Source organism: Anolis sagrei, chromosome 1, assembly GCF_037176765.1.
Source record: "Anolis sagrei isolate rAnoSag1 chromosome 1, rAnoSag1.mat, whole genome shotgun sequence".
Lineage (NCBI taxonomy): Eukaryota > Metazoa > Chordata > Lepidosauria > Squamata > Dactyloidae > Anolis > Anolis sagrei.
Window position 1 is genome coordinate 69,118,783 of NC_090021.1, and position 26,328 is coordinate 69,145,110.

Below are 26,328 nucleotides of genomic sequence, written 5' to 3' on the forward strand. Positions count from 1 at the left end.
CGTTACCCTCCCGCTGAAGCACATCTGCATGTTTTGAACTGCTAGGCTGGCAGAAGCTGGGGCTAACAGCAGGAGCTCACCCCGCTCCCCGGATTCAAACCACCAACCTTTTGGTCAGCAAATTCAGCAGCTCAGGAAATAATATACAATAATAAAAAGTCAGAGGACCATCAGGGATCCTCTTATGTTGAGTTAACTAACTTTACTAATATGTTTTTCCTGATATTTTAGTGTCTTCCTTATTTCTGTGTAAGATAGACAAATACTAAAATTAAGCTAAATGTACTGCATTGGTCTATAATTAGCATGAAATCCTAGCAGCTTTGCATCTGTGAAATACAATACTGGCATCATTGTTGGACAGGACGCCAAATGACCTTTTATTTTAGGACAGAAGCCGTATCGGATAAGTTATCCAAGAGCTTTCCTTCTCAAGCATGCTCAACTACTTATCATGTGAACAAGCCATCTTGTTTGGTGCCAGTGACTGGAAATGACATTTGAGTCCAAGGACCATTATTAATTTACACACCACAGTACCGGTAATCGTCTTCATGAACATAGTGGGTGTTAAGAATACTGAAGGCAAATGCTCCTCATAGTTTAAAGTGATGAGTCTTTCCCAGTAAAATGTACCTGGAAATGTCAGGGACTGAACTTTGAACTGCCAGCAGACAAATCATGTACTTTATTGCTTAAATACTGTAAAAATGAAGACGTGCTCCTCCTTTTTTCCACACACAGTGTGATCTGCCAAACTCCCTTTAGTATTCCCGCCCACCCACAGTTTAGTTCAATCCTCAGTTTTTGCTGCATTGCCAATTCCTCCTGGTTTCATCTGTTAAGTAAACAAAAATTACCAAATAAGTTAACAGGCTAACTCTTGGCCTTGGTGTAGAAAGCAAATAGATGTGAAATTAGCTTGTTTTGTTTTCTTTGCCTAAGCAGTAAGTGAGTCACTACAATCCCCAGAAAAAGAAGAAAATGACTCACAACAAAGCTGAAATGCCAGGAGGCTAACTCAGTGGGAGACAAAGGAATACTATTTAGGCATAAAAGCGGTGCCTGGAGATAATGCTAATTGTTTCTTTCTCTCCTTAAACCAGGAAAAATGTCAGAACTAATGCAATATAAAGGGGTCAAAGAACCTTCTCTGGCATCCAGAATCCTGGGGTGCTATTCATTTATGAAAGAGCAGAGCCAACGTGACACTGTGAACCAAGTGGAAAGATTTTTTTTCCACTGAATTGCAAGCAGCCAAGTTATTACTTCATTCCTGATGATCCAGACCCAAATTCCATTTCCCCAAGCCTCCAGATTTATTTCTGTATGTATAATGCATGGATGCATGTGTGTGCCTTAAAGTTGCCTGTTGATGTACGGCAGCCTTATGAACATCATAAGGGGTTTTCAGGAAAGAAATACTCAGATTATTTTGTCAGTTCCTTCCTCTGAAATACAGCCTATAGCAATCTGGTATTGATTAGCAGTCTACCATCCAAATTGCTGCAACTGCAAGAGTTGTGTCTTATAGGCCTTCACCGCATTTTTTTATCAGAGTTCTGATGAAGAGTCTTATCCCAAAATACGAGGATTATCCTGAAAGTAAGGTCACAAGGTTTTTTTTAGATACAAAGAATGACTATATTTTAATAAAACTTACATGGATTGTAGCATAAGTATTACATTATTTTTCCACATAATCACCATTCAGTTCAATACATTTTGTCACCCGTGGGACGAATTTTTGATGCCTGCATCACAAAAGTTTCCCTCCGCCTTTTTCAGCCAGTTTGTCACTTCGATTTTCACCTCCTCTTCATCTGAAAAATGTTTTTCACCAAGGTGTTCCTTGAGTTTAGTGAACAGATTATAGTCACTGGGTGAGAGATCGGGGCTGTGAGAGGAATGGCTTAAAACATCCCAACCAAAAGAAGTCAACAACTCTTGTGTTGCATGAGCGATGTGTGGATGCACATTGTCATGAAGGAGACAGACTCCTGCTGTCAGCACCAAACGACGTTTGTTTTGGATGGATCTGTGAAGTTTCTTCCATATCCATTTTGTCACATGCTTGCCTTGACATTACATCTTTTCCATGAACTGAAACGATTTTGCGATGAATCGCAGCAAACTTCACACTTGGAGGGAAACGAAATGAGGATGCTCATCTCTAACCGTCACTACAATGCCAGTCGATGAGCTACTGATGACTGACACTGTTTGTTCGCTTCCGCTGGCTTCTTGCTTTCGGCAGTGATACCAACATCCCAGGAGACAATTCCCCACAAGAGTTACGTGCCTTGTAACCTTACTTTCTGGATAACCCTTGTATGTCCCACCACTGTGAGTACAGTGTGCATATGTTTGAAGAAAAGTGTAAGAGAAAGTTAAGGTGGTATTCTTAACAGCCTTTCCTTGCTCATACATATATCCTTCTATCTGTACAGACAAGAGTCCCTCTTTTGTCTAGCCTCATTGGCACTAGAGCTGCAGTAGTTGGGGAGGAAAAGGAGCAAGCTAGAAGTCCAGTCATTGGCATTACTTGGATATGTGTGCTCCTTGATTTGTTCCAGCTTGAGAATTCAGCATTGGAAAAATAATTGCTGCAGACATCCAAGTAAAATGGGGAGGATCATGTAGTATCTTTCCCAGATGTATGTAAGAGGGAATTTCAGAAGATGCCGGGTGCTTCTAACTGCATATCAGGCTGCTCACATCAAACTATCAGCAAACTTTCTCCTCTTTTTTGCTCCTAGTTCCCCTACAGATGCTTTGAATTATGTCCAAACAGTCTTGGTCAGGTTAGTCAGGGAAACTGAACCATGTGTCACTGTGTGTCCCTACAGTCATTGCCATAAAATGTTCTGGTAGCCTGATGTGATTCATCCCCAGGAAACTGCCAAGTCAAAATCCTTGATCCCTTTAGCGCTTTTGTTCTACTGTTACTATGGCAAGAGACCAACTCCTCCTCCCACTGGTGTCTTTTGCTCTTTTTGAAACAAATTCTATATTCTGTATATAACAGGGAGAGAAATCCTAAGAACACAAAGCTCCATTACCTACTCAAGTGTAAAGGACAAGAGTGGTAACATTGTGATGTACTGCTTCATCTCCCGACATCGTTTTTCAACTTATAAATCTCTCCAATTTTTAGACAACCACCTGGCAATTATAAATACAAAAATAGATTGGTCCTATTAAGAACACACTACTCCACAGTTATGTTCAAGTGTCTGCTAATCCATCAGGAACCAAAACCATCTTTTTATCATGCACTTATAAGCTTTGTATTTCATTGTTCTTGCTCAACCCTGCTTTTGTCCAGTTAACTGCTGCAGTCTTTTCTAATGTGCTGAAAAATGATGTTTTGAGAGAAGATAATTGGACTGCCAAGATGTTCCACTGTAAATCAAAGCCTCTCTGATAATCTCTGTGCCTCTGTTTAAGTTCTTCTCACTCAAAGAAGACAAATTTAACATTTGTAATTTGGCAGATAGTATCAATTCTGGTCCAAGTAAATGTGTGTGTGTGTGTGTATTAAAATGTTTCCCCTATGTCATGAGGCTAATGCTCATTCTTGGTTTACTCAAATTCATTACTTCTGAACTCTCAAATGGTTCAGGATTTACCCAGAACAGCTGTCCACAACCTGAAATTAATTTCATGTACAGTAAGTAAGGAAAAATGAAATGTACAAATATTGGATGAGTAACACCTGGCTTCAAAGCAAGTGTTGTTCATTCGTTCAGTCGTTTCTGACTCTTCATGACCTCATGGACTAGCCAACGGCAGAGCACCCTGTTGGCCATCACCATCCCCAGCTCCTTCAAGGTCAATTCAGTCACTTCAAGGATCCCATCCATCCATCTTGCCCTTGGTCGGCCCCTCTTCTTTTTTCCTTCCATTTTCCCCAGCATCATGATCTTCTCCGAGCTTTCATGTCTTCCCATTATGTGGCCAAAGTACCTCATCTTTGCCTCTAATATCCTTCCCTCCAGTGAGCAGCCAGGCATTATTTTATGGAGTATGGACTGGTTGGATCTTTTTGCGATACAAGGCACTCTCGGAATTTTCCTCCAGAACCATAGTTTAAAAGCGTCTATCTTCCTTTGCTCAGCCTTATGGTCCAGGTCTCACATTCATAGGTTACTACGGGGAATATCATTGCTTTAACTATGTGGATCTTCGTTAAAGCAACAGTATTCCCCATAGTAACCTATGGATGCGGGAGCTGGACCAGAAACAACATCTATTTGGACACGTCTTGGGAATAGAACAGTGAACAATATCATATGAAACTGACCACAGCTAGTCTCTTCCACTTTCTCTTTGTAGATCTACAAACCCACCAAGAAAATCCAACAAATGATACGTTCAGCAAAGGACAAGAGGGATCCTCTCACCTCTGCAGGAATCTACCGTGTACCATGCAGCTGTGGACAAGTCTATATAGGGACCACCAAACGCAGCGCCCAGACACGCATCAAGGAACATGAAAAGCACTGCAGACTACTTCAACCAGAGAAGTCAGCCATAGCAGAGCACCTGATGAACCAGCCTGGACACAGCATTTTATTTGAGAACACAGAAATGCTGGACCACACCAACAACCACCATGTCAGACTACACAGAGAAGCCATTGAAATCCACAAGCATGTGGACAATTTCAACAGAAAGGAAGAGACCATGAAAATGAACAAAATCTGGCTACCAGTATTAAAAACCTCTAAAATTACAACAGCAAAACAACAGAGAGGAAACAACCAGGCACAGATTAACACCTCCCAGCAAGAGATTTTCCCAGGCTCAGGCAGGCCTTCAAATGCTAATGAAGGTGATCAGCTGAAACATTCACACCTAACTGCAGCAGGGAAGAGCTCCTTGCCCCACCCCAGCCATTCCACAGATATATAAACCCATTGTCCTAATTCCAACAGACCTCACTACCTCTGAGGATGCTTGCCATAGATGCAGGCGAAACGTCAGGAGAAATGCCTCTAGAACATGGCTCTATAGCCCGAAAAAACCCACAAGAACCTAGTGATTCCAGCCATGAAAGCCTTCGACAATACGTTGAAATATTACTTATTTTAATTAACACCTAAAACAATATTCTGAATATACAAAATACAATGAGACATTTGTATGACATACTGATTAAAAAGGAAGTTGACATGTTTCCTGATTCAGTTACTGTAGAGAAAATTATCCCTGGTTGTGTCATTTTTTACAAAAAGCATACTTGCCCTCAAACAATTACTTGCCTTGTTTTCTTTTGTAGAAACCCTGGTGTGTTATAGATGCATTGCTGAATTGTAAATGTAATGCTATGCAAACTAACAACAGGGGGCCCTGGGTAGAATCTACAAAACAACATGTTTTAAACCACTACTGACTCTGATTTAACTTATTTGGTCAAAAGGAACCCCCCTGGCACGCACACTAGTGCTTTTAGTCTGGCTCTGATATGGTCTTGCAAGTGTCATTTGAGTGTAACATTGTAGTAAAAAAGAACATAATATAATAATAATAATAATAATAATAATAATAATACTTTATTTATACCCCGCTATCATCTCCCAAGGGACTCGGTGCGGCTTACATGAGGCCGAGCCCACAATACATCAGTACAAGCAATAACAGTTACAATACGAAGCAAAGTACAAATATCACCATTGTGCATGTAGATCTCTGATTAGGATGAAATTCAATGTTGTTGGGTGACATAGGTCACATTTTTTGAAGAATCCACCACATGAGTACATGTGTACCTTTCCATGAAATACTTATATTTATACTTTTATATATGGAGGTGTACAGATTAGAATATCTTGTCAAATTGTTCAGTTGCAACAACATTCATTTATATTTGAAAACCACCTTATCTTTGTCTAGTCTGTACATAGCCCTCAATAACGGCTCTGCATCACACAGTGCAAACCTCTATGAGTCTAAGAGATAATCCCACTTGAGATTCCCTGGCCCTATTTGCTCCTTGTGCTGGATGTGGTGAGTGGATAGAGGGAAGACCTCCAGACTGTCATAAAATGTGGCAATGGAAGAGGGCACAGGATATGATTTGCCAGAAGCAGCAGCAATAGCAATGAATCCATCCAGGCTTCAGCCCCTTGGATTTCACCAAACTACGAAAATTAACAACCTTAGATATGTAGATGATACCACTTTGATGGCTGAAAGTGAGGAGGAGCTGAGGAGCCTTCTAACCAAGGTGAAAGAAGAAAGGGCAAAAGCTGGGTTGCAATTAAACATTTAAAAAACAAGATTATGGCAACCAGGCTAATTGATAACTGGCAAATAGAGGGAGAAAACGTGGAGGAAGTGACAGACTTTGCATTTCTAAGCACAAAGATTACTGCAGACACAGACTGCAGCCAGGAAATCAGAAGACATTTATTTATTGGGAGGAGAAGAATGGCCAATTGCGATAAAATAGTGAAGAGCGGAGACATCACACTAGCAATGAAGATCCGAATAGTTAAAGCAATGGTATTCCCCATAGTAACCTATGGATGTGAAAGCTGGACCATAAGGAAGGCTGAGCAAAGGAAGATAGATGCTTTTGAACTGTGGTGTTCGAGGAAAATTCTGAGAGTGCCTTGGACCACGAGAAGATCCAACCAGTCCATACTCTAGGAAATGAAGGGAAGGATATTAGATGCAAAGATGAAGTACTTTGGCCACATAATGAGAAGACAAGAAAGTTTGGAGAAGAGAATGATGCTGGGGAAAATGGAAGGAAAAAAGAAGAGGGGTCAGCCAAGGATAAGTTGCATGGATGTTATCCTTAAAGTGACTGGCTTGGCATTGAAGGAGCTGGGAGTCGACAGGGAGCTCTGGTGTTGGCTGGTCCATGAGGTCACGAAGAGCAGGAAGTGAATGAACAAATAAACAACAAAAGGAGATTTTTTTTAATGTATTTCCCCCATTTGTTCTTCCTGGCTGCAGTCTGTGTCTGCAGTAATCTTTGTGCTTAGAAATGCAAAGTCTGTCACTTCCTCCACGTTTTCTCCCTCTATTTGCCAGTTATCAATTAGCCTGGTTGCCATAATCTTGTTTTTTAAATGTTTAATTGCAACCCAGCACCTCAATTCATGGGTGATACCAGATGAGAGACTCCCCCCTGGGCACACAGAAGACTGGGCGACTTGGAAGGCGCTGAACAGATTGCGCTCTGGCATCACGAGATGCAGAGCCAATCTTAAGAAATGGGGCTACAGGGTGGAATCCTCGGCATGCGAGTGCAGAGAAGAACAAACCACTGACCACCTGCTGCAATGCACCCTGAGCCCTGCCACATGCACGATGGAGGACCTTCTTGCGGCAACCCCAGAGGCACTCCAAGTGGCCAGATACTGGTCAAAGGACATTTAACCAAATACCAAATTTACAAAATCTGTGTGGTTTTTTTCTTTTTTTTTCTTTTTCTTTTTAATCTCTGTGTTTGTTTTGCTCTGTTAGAATTGTAACACAATGGTTGCTGATGACACGATAAATAAATAAATAAAATTTGTTCTTCCTTCTTCCCATCCTGCACCAGTATTTGGGAGATACTATGCAGGATCAAAACTAAGACTGAACTGGGGTATAGACCACATGCTAAAAGTACTAAAATACCTCTGGGGCATGGGGGGCGGGATAGAATAAGGGACAATCTCTACTATTCGTAGTTTAATCTGTGAGAGAAGGAAGAAGTTAGAGTTATAAAACTGAAGAATATGGTTTGCCTTCTGTTAGGCTAGTGCTAGAAGTTGATATTCAGAAATTGCCTCAATTCTTGCCTTACCTCTTCTAAGCTATACTGGCATTTCAAAAAGGAAGTTCTAATAGGAATTTGATGAAACTTATCATCCCATAGGAAAGCTGGGCAACAATACTGAAATCTATCATGCTCCTGTTCTTCCACCCTCATCCACTTAAAACAATACTTGCAGAATCCGTAACTTCTCAATTGTAAATTAAAGCCCATGAGGAAAAATATGCAAGCCATCTAGCCAACAGATTCTAACCAGAGGTTATAGAGTGGGTGTATTATACTATAGAAATATGCAATGGGCAAAAAATGTAGAGGGAATGAACACTGTGGGCTGTTACACATAATTTCTGAAAAGCATTTGCAAAGCTGCTCTCGTGTTACTTGCTGTTGTAAAAGATTCTCCGCCACTACCAGTTCAGAGGAATGCAACTAAATTATTTAGAGCCATCTGAGCCATCTCATGCACTTACCTGTTCCGTCTCGACAAAGTTAGAAACGTGCCCGTCATCACTGACTCCTCGAACGAGAAATCGGGCACCAGCTCGTTCACAGCTGATCCGGGAGATGAGGCAGGCTTTTGCCTTCTTATGAGAGGCATATAGAGTGCGAATGTCTACCACACCACAGATCACTTTTAGCAGCCAATCAGAGCAATTCACCTGGTAGTGTTTGAAGGGGACATGCAGCAGTTGGTTCCTGGAAGATGCAAGAGTACACTATCACTATACATTTTTTATATAAATCTTTATGTGCGCCAAATATGGCTGTGTAAGTAGACTTTCCAGTCCCGCTTGTTTATAGAACATATCACAAGCCCGTCAGGATGGAGTAATATAGAAAAAATACCTTTAGATATGATTATTTTAAGGTGGAAGAACTTGTAACGGTAACATTATTTTAAAGCAAGGTTATATGATGTGGGCTGTGACCAGAACATTTGTCAGGTAGATATAGTTAATCCCTCCACATCCACTGAGGCAAAAGGTACAGGATCCTCATGAATGTGGATAACTCATAAATAATTTGAGTCAGGGGTGGGGTGTTTTATGTATTTTATATAGGTTTTTAATGGCTTTAATTGTTTTTACTGTTTATTTTAAAATAGGGTTTGGTTAATTCTATTTTATGGTCTTTAGGTTTTATATTGTATATTTTAGCACTGTTTGTCACTTCGAGTCTCTGTTAAGAGGAAAAGGTGCCATATAAAGTAGAAGTAGTTAGTAGTTAGTAGTAGTAGTAGTAGTAGTTTAAAATGCTGGATGTTTAGACCAGCCTTAACCATACTGTAGCCCTCCAATTGGACTACAACTCCTATAATGAGAGAGATGGGCCTAGGTCCACTTGACTACTTCCAACTAGAGAAGTCTCACTAAATCAACAGAACTTAAATAAGTGAGTCCCCTTGGAGAGTGGGTTATAAATAAATTATTCTTATTATTCTTATTCCTATTATTATTCTTATTATTATTAACTGACCAAGTTCCTTATAATATGTTGATTTTGCCTGTGACTAGCTACTGCATTTAAGCCAACGTGTTTCAGGCTATCCTATCTGGACAGCATCTGATTAGAGACAGCTAGGTCATGCCAAAGACTGCTCTTGTCAAACATTCTCTTTTTCACACAGGGAAGCCAAGTGCCTCTAGGAAGATTCACAAGCAGGCCATAAACACAACACCACTTCCTTTTATTTGCCCACCAGCCACTAGCCAAGGCACACTGCAAGTGAAACTTGAAGGCTCGAATAGGATTTTCATGCAGAGAAGCAATTCCATTCGTTCAGCCATTAGTTTTGTAACTAATGGCTGAAGGAACATGCACTGCATTTATTACTCAACTTTATTTTAGGACTCAATGTTAGAGGGAAGATGGACAAGAAATCTAACAAAAAACCGAAAGCTTTTAGCAAGTTGAGAATACTTACGTATACAAACCACACTGAAGACAGAGAAGAAAAATTAAATAAAATTCCTTATCAAAACAATCTGGTGCCAGGGCATTTAAAAATTCAATTATTTATATAGGTTTAAAATTAAGGTAGCTTTGAAACATTGTCCCAGTTCAATTTCTTCCTGCACTCAGATGTGCCATTACTATTTACATCCAGTCAGCCACAGGAGGAGTCTAAGGTACAGATGAGCTGCTTTGGGTACATCTCGTCTAAATATCATTACCACAGCATACATTATGTAAAGTTTCTACTTATTTAAAATAGCTTAAAGAAAAACCATTACAGTTTTTAAAGGAACATATACATTTGTGCATTACCTAGGCTGCAGATATTTAGAATTTGTATAAAGCATATTGCAAACAGTGAATTATATCTCAGGTTTTAAAATTTCAGTGTTCTGGGAAACTAGAGCATGCCTGGTTTCACACTGAAGTTTCCACTCACTAAGATGGACTACATGTGACCTCCCACCCCCCACCCCCATCTTTCTGCTAGCAAAAGTTTTCGTATGTGGACACTTGTAAGCTTAAATAAGGGATAGTCCTTTCGCACAAATATTTCCTTTGTGCATGAAACAAAATTTGTGGCACTGAATCACAGATAATAAGATGCCACTTTCTCAGCATCCCATATTGACAATGTTGGAGTATTTTGTATACTAGGATTCTAGATGAGGATGCTCAGCCTGCATAACATGAGGCTGGACAGGTATGTGTGTGTGCATGTGCCTTCAAGTCACTTGTTGACTATGGTGATCTCATACGTTTCATAAGAACTTGTTAGGAATGAAATGCTCAGAGGTGGTTTTACCAGTTTCTTCCTCTGAAATATAGCTTCCAGCACTTTCTTTCTTTTGTATTAAAGTACTAAGCAGACTTGACCCTGTTCAGCTTCCAAGATTAGACAATAACTGGCTTTCCACATTTATGTTTCTTGCTGCAGTGCACAACTTATAGCCCATCAAATGTTGTTCCACTGCAAATTATATAACCAGTGGTGAAAGTTGATGGGAATGTTTGGAGGGCCACATACTCTCCATCCTTTACTCAGATGGAGAAATATACCAATTTTCCACAAGAGCAGTGCATACAGCAGAAATCCCCAAGGTTTTGGAGTATTTCAAAACAAAGAGGTAGCATGCAAAACCAACCAGAAGAAGGGGTTTCCAGTTTGATAGTTGCTGTCGCCCTGCTTCTGGGCTCGGACAGTAAGATCAAAGTTCGATCCTGTATTTGGCCAAGAGAAGAAGAACACCCCAGAATTTAAAATTTTCTTCAGGGCAGAAATACGATCATCTTCCTTCGTTTCTTCCTGGAGAGGACAGATTTCTATCGCCGTGATCCTGTAAACCTCAGCATCAAGGATTTTCCCCACTGATGTACAGCCTGTCACAAGGACCAGGAAATGCAAGGTGCTGTTGCCTAGAAAATGACAGGTACATTACTGTTACAAAGGAATACAAATGGCTCTGCCATTCTAAGCTTTGTCTGTAAAGGCGGCCTGTCAGTCTCCTGTACTACCTACTGTGTTACAGAAGGAGATAAATAAGGCCTTGCTGATGCTCGTGGTTTACCAAAGGCCAGCCCTGAGATGAATGAAGCTAATCTGTCAGGAACTCACTGTAAATATGTCAGAAAGCTAGGCAGGCATGATTAAATCCATAAATCTTTAGAAGAACATTTCTCTGTTAGACATTATTTATGTATTATATTTCTCCACCACCCCTCTGGGAGCTTCAGAAAACAAACTTTGAAACCATAAAATGTAGGGAACATGAAAGGGGTGACAGAAATCTAAACCATTTCAAAACAACAACAGCGTTTGATCAAACCAAAACAATGGCTGCACAAAGTTCAAAAGACACTTACTCAAGTGACCTTTGCTTACCTATCTCACCTTTTTTGTGGTAATGAGAAGATGATACAGGGCCTGGGGAGTATATATGAAAGCCTAAAATCCTTCAGTTAAGGACAAGAGGAGGAACTGCCTTTACAGATAAAGCTCCCCCAGACTGCTCAATAATTGCAGTAAATGCCAGAGCTTGTAATGGTTATTTCTGCCTTTCGTATAATCACCCACTAAATGTTCAAGGGGGTTGGCTCTGGTTTGTTGCTGCTTCTAGTAGTGTTTAGTACCGTGGTTCTCAACCTGAGTCCCCAGATGTTTTGGCCTTCAACTCCCAGAAATCCTAACAGATGGTAAACTGGGATTTCTGGGAGTTGCAGGCTAAAACACCTGGGGACCCACAAGTTGAGAAGCACTGGTTTAATACTATCCCACAATCCACATGTTTCTTTTTAACTATGATGTTTCTCACTTGAAGTATGTTGATGAAATCTCCTTCTACCTCACTACCACACACCCTATAACAGTGGTTCCCAACCTGTGGTCCATGGACTCCCAGTGGTCTGCAAGAACTAAAATATGATCCACAGCCTCACCTTTACTACACTGTTGCAACGAGAGCGGATGGTCTAGCAAAACCCTCTTATAGTGCCAGTGCTTATTAAACATGGTTTTCTACGGGTGAGCAGATGGTGACTGCTGGATGGTTTATGTTCTGTATCAGAAACTAGAGCTGATGTGGTCTATCCAATGCAATTTTCTGAATCAGCAATCTAAATAACCAAACCAAATCTAGAGTTGACCAAAAACTAATTTGTAATCCTTTTGGTACTAATGTTGGAGAGTGGTCCCAGATCAAAGTGGTCCTGGTCAAAAAACGGTTGGGAACCACATCCCTACAAGAACTCAACAAATCCCTCATATTTTTTCAAAGGGATCTATAATTGTAAAAAGAAATCAGAGTGAGAAAAATATTAATTGGGATTTAAAATGGAAAGGGAATAAAGGTCAGCAAAAAGCCTCAAAAGAAGAAATCCTGAGGCTTTTGGTCAGTCTGGAAGAGCCCTGAGTTGTGCCAACGCTTGCAAAATGAGAACATCCAATATAAATATGTGCTTCCATTCCACTAACTGCTTTTCCTAGGATATATATGTGCACTGGGATGGTCTTCATCTTCCTCTACAGGGAAAAATGCCCCTCTAGAAAGTATTCCATTATTATTTTTTGTTGTTTTAGTCAGGCTCTCTCCCAACTGAGGAAAGCAGGTCTAACTGCAAATTAAGAAAGAAACAGCTGGGCAAAGCTGTCATCCAGAAATGGCTATAAAATCAGTGGCAAGAGAGGCTTGAAAAAAATCTACAAGAAAGGGATGGAAACGCAAATGCAACTGCAACCAATGTGCCCGCTGGTTGCTCTCCAAAGGCGATCTTGCTCTGAATATTTATTTCATAATTCCAGCTGCATTGTGCATGACCTAATTTACAAGTGCATCCAATCACTTCAGATTACCTAATAGCCACGAAAAACTTCCTGTTACCAAACATAAAGTAAAACAAATCCAAATGAAACAAGCATTTTCTTCCAGATCATTGGTATATTTTAGCCCCAGAGTATCTGAAGTCCAGTTAATACACAATTTACACTGCAGCACATAACCACTGCCGAGTCAAATACAGAGAATAATATAAGGAAACTCAAAAGATCTCTGAATTGGACTTAAAAACAATCCTTCCTCCTGGCAGCAAGAGATGAAGAAGAGAATCAACAGCAGCAATACATTAATCAGCTTAAACCTATGTCTGTTTTCCCTGCATACTATTTCTAAATAACAGTTTTAAATTGCTAATACATTTGTTAGTACATTCATATTTTGCTTTTTAAATTAATTTTATAAGAATATATATTTTAGTACAATGAATATTGACTACATCTCCAAAAACTGTGCCCCCCCCCCCATTTTTGATGCATACTATTCGTGCAAAGGCCTCACATCAACAGAAAAGGTATTGGGCAACTTTCCTTCAAAGAGAGGAATTGATTTCAGACACGTAAGTGCTTCTCATCAACAGCAGATGTAAGTTCCCTGAATCTCCCAATCAGATCTCTACAGATAACCCCTACAACTGTTACATGCTGCCTTGTGCTAATTTTGCCTATTTTCTTCTACCCCTGCAATGCCTGTACAGAAGAGGAATGTTTATTACAACAACATGGGCAAGACTCACATTGTAATGGAAGAGAACTACCTTCCTTTAAGCCTTTACAGCTAGCCTTAGTTTCCGTGTATCAGCCTTCATCAAAATAGTGTTCTTTAAATGGATTGGACAACAATTCCCATTAACCCTAGCCACAATGCTCAGTAGCCATGTTTATAAGTTATGATAATAGTTCCATTATACTTCATGTCTGTGTATCCTGTCTCATTCCCAATGTAGGATTTGTGATGGCTCACTACATCAATTAAAACACAGTACAACTCCGGATCTTATCTTATCTTGGAAGATAGAGACTGCCAACAAATACCAGGTGCTGTAGGGTATAATAATAATAACAATAAACTTTATTTATATTCTGTCCTCCTCCCCTAGGGGACTCAGAATAGATTACAGTATATACAGCAGACATAGGCAAACATTCAATACATTACAGTCACAAACAATGAGACACACAAGCACAGACAAGGCAAAGGCTTCTTTTATTTCCAGCTTCCGGAGGCAATGCTCATCTCTGGCTCTGGGGAGGGGAGGTGCTTTTCTCCATTTCCAAGTTGAGGAGCCTGCATTGCCACCTCCTTGTCATATGGCTGGCGAGGCTGCTTGGGGTGTCTTTTCGCCTTATCCCACTGAAGAAGTACCTATTTATCTACTCACATTTGCATGTTTTGAACTACTAGGTTAGCAGGAGCTAGGACAAACAGCGGGAGCTCACCCCATCCTTCAAATTTGAACTGCCGACCTTCAAGTCAGCAGTTCAGCAGCACAAGAGTTTAACCCATTGCGCCACCCATTTGGGGAAGGGAATTCTATAGCCTACAAATGTAATGCACTATTTGCTACCCTCTTTACTATTTGTCCAGTTCCTTCCTTGCTTTTTTTAAGACAGAAAAGGCAAGGATCCATAGAGCAGCTATCACCTCTTCTAGTTCACATTCTCAGGCTGCACAAACTGAATCCATTCATGCAGGACAAGAAAATGCTAAAGTTATATCTACTGGACCTATATCAGAAAGTTTTTGAGTGAAACTGTTGTGTTATACGAGAATATCAAAGGATGCCATACTGATGAAGCACATTTACAGTTTTCTTAACTCAGGACATGCCTCTGCATTCAGAATGATGACAATGAATTGCTAACTTATTCAGCTCAACTCTCGCTGTTAATCACAATGAATGAAACGGCTCTTAGGATTCTGCCTCCAAAGGATTCTTGCTGGAAGTAGCCCATTAGAGACATACCAGTATGTCTCTGACAGGTCCATTTAAGCAGATGTCAGTGCAAGGGAGATAAAGGAAAAGAGGACAGGATTTTATAAGGTGATTAAACTACTTTTCACAGATTCATCATCCTTTGCGTCAGCTATCCCCCAGTGGCACAGTGGGTTAAACCGCTGAGCTGCTGAACTTGCTGACCGGAAGGTCACAAGGTTCGTATCCAGGGAGTGGCATGAGCACCCGCTGTTAGCCCCAGCTTCTGCCAATCTAGCAATTCGAAAACATGCAAATGTGAGTAGATCAATAGGTACTGCTCTGGTGGGAAGGTAACAGCACTCCATACAGTCATGCTGGCCACATGACCTTGGAGGTGTCTATGGAAAACACTGACTCTTCGGCTTAGAAATGGAGATGAGCACCAACCCTCAGAGTTGGACACAAATGGACAATGTCAGGGGAAAATCTTTACCTTTACCTATCCCCAAGTTAGCACCATAACACAAAGGCATCCTGAAAACTACATTTTAAGCCCCTTTCCCTCCTTTTGTATCATGCAGTGCACTGTCCTTAAAACTTCCCTTATAATACAGCTGAAAGGAGCCACAATTTCTCTCTTTGCTTTGTCACCATGGATACTGAAGATACCTTCAAGGTTGTATTTATGAAAAGTGTGTCTTTATTAGCAGATGACATAAAAATGCTACCGGCCTTGCAGGCAGTAACTCATGTTTTATTATTCACTCAGATTTTCACCACCCCAATCTACAATGTTAGTACATTTTTAAAGTGGTAATGTCCATGATATTTCTCACTGCACTACTCATTAAAATTTACAATGAGGATACCAGGCAGTTTTGCTCGGGGTAGAGAGGTGGTATCCAATTTCTGTGGGATGGGGCACAAAGGAGAGATGTTCCCTGTGAGATATTTGGCGAGGTGGACCCAGTCAGATGTGGACATAAACTGAGTATTACTCCCTCTTCTATCTCCTGTCTATCTAGGTCAGTGCTTCTCAACCTTTTTTTGACCAAGGTCCACTTTGACCAGGGACCACTCTCCAACATTAGTACCAAAAGGGATACAAATAGATTTGGTTTGTTTATTTGGGGGTGCTGATTCAGAAAATTGCATTGGATAGACCACATCAGCTCTAGTTTCTGATACAGAACATATGCCATCCATGTAAATATCATTCCCTAAACCAAGAGAAATTCTGCACAGAAGTGCTGATCCGCAGGAACATATGTGCATCCTTTCCAACACATGACTACAGTGCCTAGAGTTAAAGGCTGCGAACACTTTATGTATATGCATTTAAATACTTCATAACTTTCTCCACAAAGTCTTACCCTGCTGCTTTAACACACTGTGGCAGTAATCCTGGGCTCTTTGTGACTGTGATGGTTCTACCAAGCTATTGAGGCTCTGCCCATATTGTGATGGGTAGTTTATGTAGTTATAGTCCAAGGACCAGTTTAGTTAAACGCCAAAGTGCTCGCCACTAAAAGGTTGCCACAAGGGAAGAAACTGGCCGCAAAAACGATGAACACAGTGACAGCACCAAACAGATATGACTGTGTGGGACTACAAACAGCCATGAAATCACAGCTTATCAAGGAAACCAAGATGTTTCAAAACATGTTCTTAAAAACAGATAATTTGTGTCCATCTGATATCCCAGTTCAGATACTAGCAGAGCTATTAGGATACTTATTTGTAAGGCTCTCACTTCACCCACAATGTTGCACTTGCACACTCAACTAAATGGCAATATGAAAAAGACTAGAACAAATGTAGCAAGCCATATCAGCTAATATAAACACGCTTGAGGCCCAACCCAGAACACCCTTGGCTATTCATTGTGCTTCAGCCTATCCCAACCAAAGTAAACAGTGAGTTATTCTAGCTGAGCAATGCTCTGGTTTTTAAAAAATACACAAACCCTGTGATCATGTTTATAACATGTATGCTCATTATACAGTAATACAAAATCTACATTACAGTTCAAATGCAGAGCAACAAACATCTCATGTCATTGCATTGCATGGGAAATAAAGATCAGATCGGATCTTCAGTGTTGCCAGTCTCCACAGAGCAGAAATAATCAATAACTACGAATTCGTTCACAAGTATTGATTTAAGAAGGGATGTGCAACCTGCAGTTTCCTGAGGCCTTAGATATACATTCCTTTGGGTTCTCTTGTCTCTTGGCTACCCATGAATTTTTCACCACATTCTCTTACTACATATTTTTCCCAATTTCTACTAGTGGGAAGCAAAAAACAATCAGCATGGGAATTTCTGGGTAAAGAATAGGGAAACTTTTCTTTCTTCCAAAGATTATGCAAAATGAAAAAAAAACTCTCCCTCCAATTCCCATAAAAAGAAGTATGAGCATATGTAAAGCATGTGTATATGTATAACCTATGTGCATATATGTACCTATATATCCCGCATCAGGTATCACATGTAGTTGAAGGAGTCAGCTCTGCATTCTGTCACCTCTTGTGACAAAAGAAGAGACTGTACTGATTAAAATTTAATCAACAGTTCTTCCCTTAATGAAGTGGATAATTTCCCCTTTCCACAGCAGCTCCCTGGGGATGGGAATCAAAGTCATTAATTATTCTGCTAAATTATACAACACTTCCTGTCTGATTTGCTAGTCGGTTCAGTCATACTGCCCTTTTTGTCTGTTTTATAGGCCAAATATTTGGATTTAAGCCTGTCTGGTCTCCATGTTGTGACTAATGCACATTTCAAAAGATTTAAAGGATTTTCTGACTTGTAGCTGAATTAAATGTCTACAGCTGAAGTTGGAATTACTTTTTGTCACCATGCATTTTTTCAAAATATAATATACTCTTCTATGCCCCACAAGCACTTATTTCACCCCACCACCTACCAGTTTTAGACAGTTAAAAAACATGGCCCTTGCAGCAAGAGGCAAACTTGCATGATTTTAATTGCTGTTTTAACAATCCATGTTTTATTGCTGGTTTTAATTGTAATTGCTATTTTTGGGAATTTGTTTGGTTCTTGGGCATTGAATTGTTGCTGGTTGTGAAGCTGCCCTGAGTCCCCTTCAGGGTAAAAAGTGCAAGGTACAAGCATGGGAAATAAATGGGAAATAAATAAATAAATAAATAAATAAATAAGGGGATAGGCAGACAATGGGAGTCACATTCAAAGGAAAGCAGTGCCTCCTGTACATTAAAAGTCACTTATTAAGGAAAACATGCCACATAGAAAATAAAAAGAGTAAGTGACTTGTTCATTACTTGAGGTAAACACCACCTCCTTTTATGTGCTGGGTAATTTTCTGTAGAAAGTAGTCATGGGTCCGGTAACTGTTTCAGCCATTTAATTCATGTTTTCGTAATGTTTGTTTCATACAGATGGCATAAAACAGTACACCGTCCTCTGGTAAGGAAATATCAGTGAAACAAAAGGAAAGTGGGAATGGTAACCGTTTGGTCGCCTGATATTCGGTGCTTGGCTACAGGTCCTGGCAGGCACGGGTGCTTTGGGCATGTAAGACACACATGCACTCTCACTGGAAAGAGTGTGTGTGTGTGGCATGAAGGACCAGAAAGCACCCACACCTGCCAGTGCCTAAAATTGAGGGGAAGGGGAGCATGGGAAGCCCGCCCATTGCCGCTAATGGGACGAAAATATTCGGGTTTTTTGGACTTGGGATGAAAAAGCTCATTCAGAATGGCGCCTGTTTTTGGGAGAGGTGCTCAAAAACAAAAACAGGGCCTTACAAATGAAACAAACAGAAATGGATAGTGATTCTATACAAATGCACAACTAGCAGAAAGTAAAATACTGGCAAAATGCTAGGGGTCAACAGGCAGCATGACTCCTATGGTTACTCACAAGAGGCAGTGCCGCATTAGTCTGCTGTAACAAAACTACCAAGAGTCTTCTGGTTCCCCAAACACCACCAAGTTTAGTCTGACATAAGTGACTATAGGACGTAACTTATTTAATAAGCTATATGGAGGATTGCCCCAATTGGCGGAATATTCTACAAATGCTTGGGTGTGTGGGAGATATAAGAGAGCCAAACTGTAAGGGTCACATTTGGCTCATACCTCTTTGTATTATTATGTTCGTTCTGCATCTCATCATTTGTACCTTTTGCATTTAAATTCCCCCACACATCCACAACCCACCTAAGCAATTATTGGCATCTGAGAGAAAGGCTCCCTCTATCTGAGGAAATGGGCTGGGATCTATACAAGTGCTGTTTTGCATTTCCTTAAATTTGGGGATGGGACTGGAAATTGCAATGGACCCGAATGACAATGGTGCCCCAAGAAACAGACTTTAAACATACTTCACTCTGCAGAAACAAGCATTCCTCTGACAGAGGAACATTTTGGATTTTACAGTGAGACTACAAAAAACATTCCACTAGATAAATTGTGTAAGTTTATGTAACCATGGCATACAAACACATTTCTAGTTATCTTTTTAAGCTACAGACCTTGACATAGCTCATTATAATTAGCAATCCATATTCTAGCTTGTCTCAAATGCTTTTACCTACAGAAAGGCCAACAAATGGGCAAGGCTAGGCATCAAATTAGTTGTACAACAATTTCACTAAACACTTTCACTTACATTTTGACATTGTTTTACTAGGTTTTTATCCATATTACACACACCTGTCTTTTTCTAAGAGACAAAGAATCACTACATCATCCATCTCACTGTCATATCCCTCTCATTGCCCACAATTGTTTGTTTCTTTATTCAAAAGAGAAGAAAGAGAGCACAGGCTGGGAGGATTCAATGGCTATACTTTCTCTCCATGCTTACATGGGATGAGTAGCCTCTTTTATTAATTATTCATTTTTGCTCCTCCAGAATCCCTTTGGTTCTCAAGAATCCTAAAAGATGCTAGCTGGTGCCTGTGGGATTGAACCACACAATATTTGGAGGCTCAGAGTTTAAGAACCATTTCTGAGAGTAGCACCTCTGAGACTAAAAAAGGAAAAATACATTTCTATTATGAAGCTTTTGTGGGCTACAGTCTATTGTCATTGTGATTGTGCTTATTGTAATTTTATATTGTTATGTATTCACATGTTTTATGTAATTATGATGTTGTTATTGTTGCATTTTTGGTTTTACTCTATTGTAATTTGTTGTTTGGGCTTGGCCTCATGTAAGCCGCTCCGAGTCCCCATTGGGGAGATGGTAGTGGGGTATAAATAAAGTTGTTGTTGATGATGATGATGATGATGATGATTATTTTATCAGATGAAAAATCCACTGGCATTTATAAATACAGCTATTTGGAATACACAGAAGGAGAAAAATACTATCCAGTGAAGTTTGCTGACTCTTGGCATGAAAAGGGTCCTTCTCAAGGATTGCAACATTTGTTATGTAAAATCAGAAGAGGCATAGCCTTCCCTTGAACTGTATCTCGTTGGCAGGAAAAGCCTCTCCTTCTGCATTTCTACCTGTCAGGGGTCAGAGGCTCTGTCCAAAAGATAAGGGGTAGAGTCACTTTCATAGCTTCTTGTCAGGGAGAAAGAGGTTCATAAAGTATTGTTTCTCTTTTGCTCCAGGATTGTAATTTGAGAGTTTTCACCTATTGGGCATAACCCTTCTGGGAGAAAGAAAATATAGGCAGATACAAAACCAAAGGCTGATGGAAAGGGCTAAAAGACAACAGTCCTCTTAAGGAGCGCACCAGGACCTCCATCGCCTTTAATTAAGACTTTATTCCTCATTAATTCAACCAGTTCAATACAATGAGCCAAAATTTCCTTTGTGTTTTTCTCAAAATGCATCTGAACAAAGGGCATGGCCAAACATATTTTCCATGACTCAGCTTCACATTAAATAGGTACCTGAGAAAAGAGCAGTGGCACTTATAGCCAAGTTTTCTCAGGCAACTCCTAGTCTTTGGGAGAGCCTTTCTTTTCCCATAAAAATGAAGACGGAAGTATACAGTTGGTCAAGCAGACCCAGTTATTTACTTCCACCAAAAGCATCTTTTGTCAATTATTAATAGACTCCTGAAAAGAAGTCTGTTCTTTTACAGCAGACATGAGCAAACTTCGGCTCACCTACTGATATATTGTCCTTCACTGGTACTGAGGAGCTGTGGTGGTGTAATGGGTTAAACCCTTGTGTCAGCTGAACTGATGACCTGAAGTTCAGCAGTTTGAATCCATGAGATGGAATGAGCTCCTGTATGTCAGCTCCAGCTTCCCATGTGGGGACATGAGAGAAGCTTCCCACAGGATGGTAACACAACTGGGAGTCCCCTGGGCAACATTTCTGCAGACGGCCAATTCTCTCACACCAGAGGCGACTTGCAGTTTCTCAACTCACTTCTGACACAATAAGAAAAACTGGTATTGAGGTAACATACCTCTATTATCAGGTATTTCTGCTGTGCTTAAGTGATGTTAAGATCTTGGTCAAGTAAGCCAAGTGCAGCAAATGTTTGTATGAGCTTTCGAGTTGTCTGCTAACTTATACTAACTTCATGTATTTCATAGTGTTTTCTTAGGTGAAGAATAGTCAGGGGTGAAATAAAAGCTATATCACCAGATATTTCTTTCTGATCCCCCACGGAAGTACTAACCTGGCCAAACCCTGCTTAGCTTCCATAATCAAATAAAGATTATGGATAAATAAAGATGTCAACAAATTTCATAAAAGAAATAAGAGTTGTTTGTAGCTTGTGAAATGCTACTATGATCTCTTTTGCAGAAAACACAGTGAATTACAGAACATCTTCCCTTTAACCCAATATATCCTTTCTATTAAGTAAGGTAAGGTAAAGATTTTCCCCTGACATTGAGTCCAGTTGTGTCCGCCTCTGGGAGTTGGTGTTCATCTCTATATCTAAGACAAATAGCCGGCGTTGTCCATAGACACCTCCAAGGTCATGTGACTGGCATGACTGCATGGAGCACTGTTAACTTCCCACTCACGTTTGCATGTTTTCGAACTGCTAGGTTGGCAAAAGCTGGGGCTAATGATGGGAGCTCACACAGCTCCCCGAATTCGAACCTGGAATCATTAAATCAGCAAATTCAGCAGCTCAGTGGTTTAACCCACTGCACCACAAAAAATAATAATAATAATAATAAAAATGTCAATTCACCTGGGACTACTGATACATGGTTTTTCTGTTTCCTCTATGATGTCATTCCGTTAATGATCTACTTACCAGATTTTAACTGAAATTCTCCTAGGCATCCATAAGCATCCATGAGCTTCTCATATTGCCCTTTAATTTCTTCTTTTTCTTCAGGAGCTACAGAGTGACAAAAATAATGGTAAGCACATTGGTCTAAGAGAAAAGCCAAAAACCCACTAAAGAAAGTCTCCATTAGAAATTTTACAAAATTGCAAGTTTCTGGGCAATTCCGAATTTTATGGTGGGAAAAGGGACTACGGAGTTGGAAGTGGGCATATACCATCTCCACACCTCTTCAAGCCATAATCTTGCATCATGCCACTTCCAGTTTCATTTTCAGCTAGTTTTTTTTTCTTACAGGTTTTCAAGTACATTAGTATTTTGGGGAAATCAAAATTGCTCCACTGTTTTGAGTAATTTAAAATGGACTTGGTGACCTGGGGTGATATAATGCTGAAAATGTTAGTATTTGGACAATGATGTGTTGTGCAACATAGAACATAGTGGCAAATGCAGGGGCAAGTACAGAATGCTATTTTATTTGAAAAACCAAGACGAAAAGGCAAAGATGAAAAACTGGTTAGGTAAAGTGATTGGTTCCCCTTCCACCAAACTGGTGCTTGAAGCTTTGACACCAACTTAGTGAATGCCAGGACACACATACAGCTTCTTTTCGACAGAATCAAGGTGGCACAATTGTGACTCAGATTGAAAAGAAGGCACACCTTGTTTTAAAAAGAAACCAAAGAGAAGGTGGTTGTCACTGACGTGTCACAAAATTGGGCAATTTTGGAGGGGCCCTTGTTAGATTAGTACTCTGGGAATCTCAGCAGTGAAAGGCTTACTGGATGACCTTGGACAAGTCACAGTCTCTCATTTAAAGAAGGCAAGAGCGTTAAACTCTTTCTGAAAAAAATCTTACCAAGAAAAGCCCATGATAGGGTTGTATTAGGAGCATCATAATTTGGAAATGACAGAGACCTCAAAGATAGAAAAGAATATGTTTGCACATTGCTAATCTTAGAAAACCAGGAAACTTTTCACTTGATGATTCATCTTCATTGGGGGGAATGACTGCCTAAGAAAGCTCTTCTGGCTCATTGAACATCTTGGCTTCTCATGGCTCTAAGACATTTTGACATTATCAGTTTTGTTTGACTCGCCGTGGGCCCCATGCCGCCATGCTGATGACACTCTACAACAGGCATAGGCAAACTTGGGCCCTCCAGGTGTTTTGGACTTCAACTTCCACAATTTCTAACAGCCTCAAGCCCTTTCCTCCTCCCCCCCCCCCAGTTGCTTAAGTGGCTGAGGAGAAAAAGAAAGGAGCCTGAGGCTGTTAGGAATTGTGGGAATTAAAGTCCAAAACATGTGGAAGGCCAAAGTTTGCCTATGCCTGCTCTACAATATCCCTCCTTCCAATCTAATTCCAAGGACAATGGTCCCATAAGTATCTGTCATCAGCAGTGGACTGGATGGAGCTGAGTATGTTGAAGCTCAATTCAATCCAGACCAAAGTGTGTCTAGACACACATCTAGGAATTTGTATCGTGATTTAAAACTTTCTCACTAAAAGGATATCTGAACTGTTCCCTGTATAAAGCTTTGTTTCTGTGTCAATGTACCCAAAGAACATGCACTGGAGGTCAATGAATTGGGGTGTTTTAGGATCCGTTGGACAAAAGAATCGTTGTCTTTAGCAGTGTAGCACTATATGACAAACTGCAAAATACAGCCAATAGCTTGACATTTTAAAATGTAAACAAGAGTTTTGGAATGCAAGCAATTTTTAAACTCTGCCATATCACGCCTCACAGGGGAAAAGGCATTAAAACCACAGAGTTCATTCTTTTGTTTGAACCAGTAAGCAATCTGTTTAAAACAGCATGCTAATTATTTCATTAACAAAAGCCCTGATGCCAAAGTTTGCCTTTAATTAGCTTGATACATTTAAAGGTCTGGAAGCAACAAGAGAACCAACAATGTTCATATTGTTGAACATCTGGGAGATAACATAGAAGCTACTGAAAATGCTGTTGTTGAACTATAATTCCCAGAAAACAGAGTCTGAATCCCACTCAGCAGTGGAAACCTACTGGGCAAGTCACATCCTCTCAGCCTTAAAGGAAGACAAAGTGAATCCTCTAACTGAATAAATATGGTGAAGAAAACTTTATGACAGTTATCATAATTTTGAGTTGATTAAAAAAAATGTTATCATTAATGAGCATATGATTAATATCTTTATGTACATTCATACTTTGCACTATGGCATATAAAGAACTGCTCAGAGTTATGATGCTTCTACAGTGCAAAATTAATACAGTGGGTTGTTGTAGGTTTTTTCGGGCTGTATGGCCATGTTCTAGAGGCATTCTCTCCTGACGTTTCGCCTGCATCTATGGCAAGCATACTCAGAGGTAGTTTGACACTTTAGCTGTCATGGTTCAATGCTATGCAATTATGAGAGTTATAGTGTTACAAGGGCGTTAGTTTTGTTTGTTTGTTTGTTTGTTTTACAAAGACTGCTGGTGTCTCACCAAGCGACAAGTCATAATTCCAGAGAATGGCACCTGAAGTGGTGTCAATGTACATTAATTCTACAATGCAGATGTACCCTGGGTCTTCTGAGAAGCAGAACCTACCTCTGAGGATGTCTGGCATAGATGCAGGCAAAACGTCAGGAGAGAATGCTTCTGGAACATGGCCTGAAAAACTTACAACAACCCAGTGATTCTAGATATGAAAGCCTTCGACAATACATATCTCAATCTTGCTTCTAGCCTCTGTGTTTGCATGAAGTCAGAAAATAAATGCTCATATTTAGAATCAGTGATGCTGATTATGGAATTAGACCCAATCCTTTTATTTTTCATAGGCATTTTGCTTTCTAGAGTCACTATCCTATTTTTTGTCCTGTCGTTTCCTTCCTTTCTTCCTCAGTTGTTGGACAAGCCCTGTTGTCCTTTTCAATCCCAGAGCTGGAAAACTATTGGCAGGGAACCCCTTTGGCCACCAGTTATGTGGGGGCAAATCCTATTGAACATAGCTGGACTTCTTTCTGATTTAAGGATTGAGCTATTGACATTAAAATCACATTGTTATATTGCAGTTTATGTCCACAAGCCCAGCAGAGTACAAGACTTCAAGTCTAATGTATATTAAGAATCTACTGAGCCTGGAATTTTCTATGTTGGTGTAGCACACTGAACTCCCAACCGCACACTGCAACAATGCAAAACAAATGGAACTGTATCCGTAAAGGACTCTCAAGTGAAGCAAAGCAGATTCAGAGAAGAAGAGAGGCATACAGAGAGAACCATAAAATATTAATGCTTCTCACTACCAGTTGCTGGGGAACATGAGTGGAAAGGTGCTGCAGCTGATCCAGCACAGCTCTCAGGTTCTTAGTTTAATATTAATCTTGAAAGCACAGGTGGCCAGACTGAAAGCTTGGAGGACCTACTTTGGTGCTGATTTCTTTTCTTAAATCTCAAGGTCACATGCAAAATAACGGAGGAGGTTAGATACTTAGAATTAAGAGAGTATCTGCTTTGTTTATCAGTCCAGTTCTCTTGAATACAAGTTTACTCCTGGTTTGTTTTTGTTTGATTTTTTTTCATTTTAGTAACTCAAATAATGCTTTGGTTTTGGTATTTTTGCTATTCTCTGCTGATCTACTGTAGACTGTCCAGAGTGCTGCAAACAGATAAAACTTATTTTTGCCCTACTTTAAAGTAAATGAAAATAATATTTGCATTTTTGATTGAATAAAGAGGCCATCAGTATTGTGTTTATGCATATGAGAGTAAAGGTTACACACAGAGAGGCCTTCATTTAGTATTCAGAAGATTAGGACCTCTGAAATCTGTTTATTACATGGAGTGATGGCATTTTTTAATTTGGATGTGTGTTATTATGTCACCTATAAACTTATGGTAACCGTATTCCTTTCTTAAGGAACAAATGCTCAGATTAATGTTACCAGTTCCCTCCTCTAACAGCATCTGGTATTCCTTTGTGGTCTCTAATCCAGGTATTAACCAGGGCTGAACCTGCTTAGCTTCCACAATCAGACAATATCTTATGCATAGAGGACATCTCTGAATACCATTAGAACATATACAAATATTATGGTTTTCTTTAC

General features: G+C 40.0%; 1 protein-coding gene across 2 annotated transcripts in view; it reads right to left on the bottom strand.

Annotated features, from left to right (window-relative positions):
• SYNJ2 (synaptojanin 2) overlaps positions 1–26,328 on the bottom strand; it is a 76,898-nt gene that overhangs the window by 45,605 nt on the left and 4,965 nt on the right. For both annotated transcript variants that reach the window (XM_060753648.2, XM_060753647.2), the window contains exons 2-4: positions 22,212–22,298; positions 10,879–11,149; positions 8,248–8,473 (exon numbers count right to left, since the gene is read on the bottom strand). In XM_060753648.2, coding sequence (XP_060609631.2) covers positions 8,248–8,473; positions 10,879–11,149; positions 22,212–22,298 — 584 coding nt within the window. The remainder of the gene's footprint in view (positions 1–8,247; positions 8,474–10,878; positions 11,150–22,211; positions 22,299–26,328) is intronic.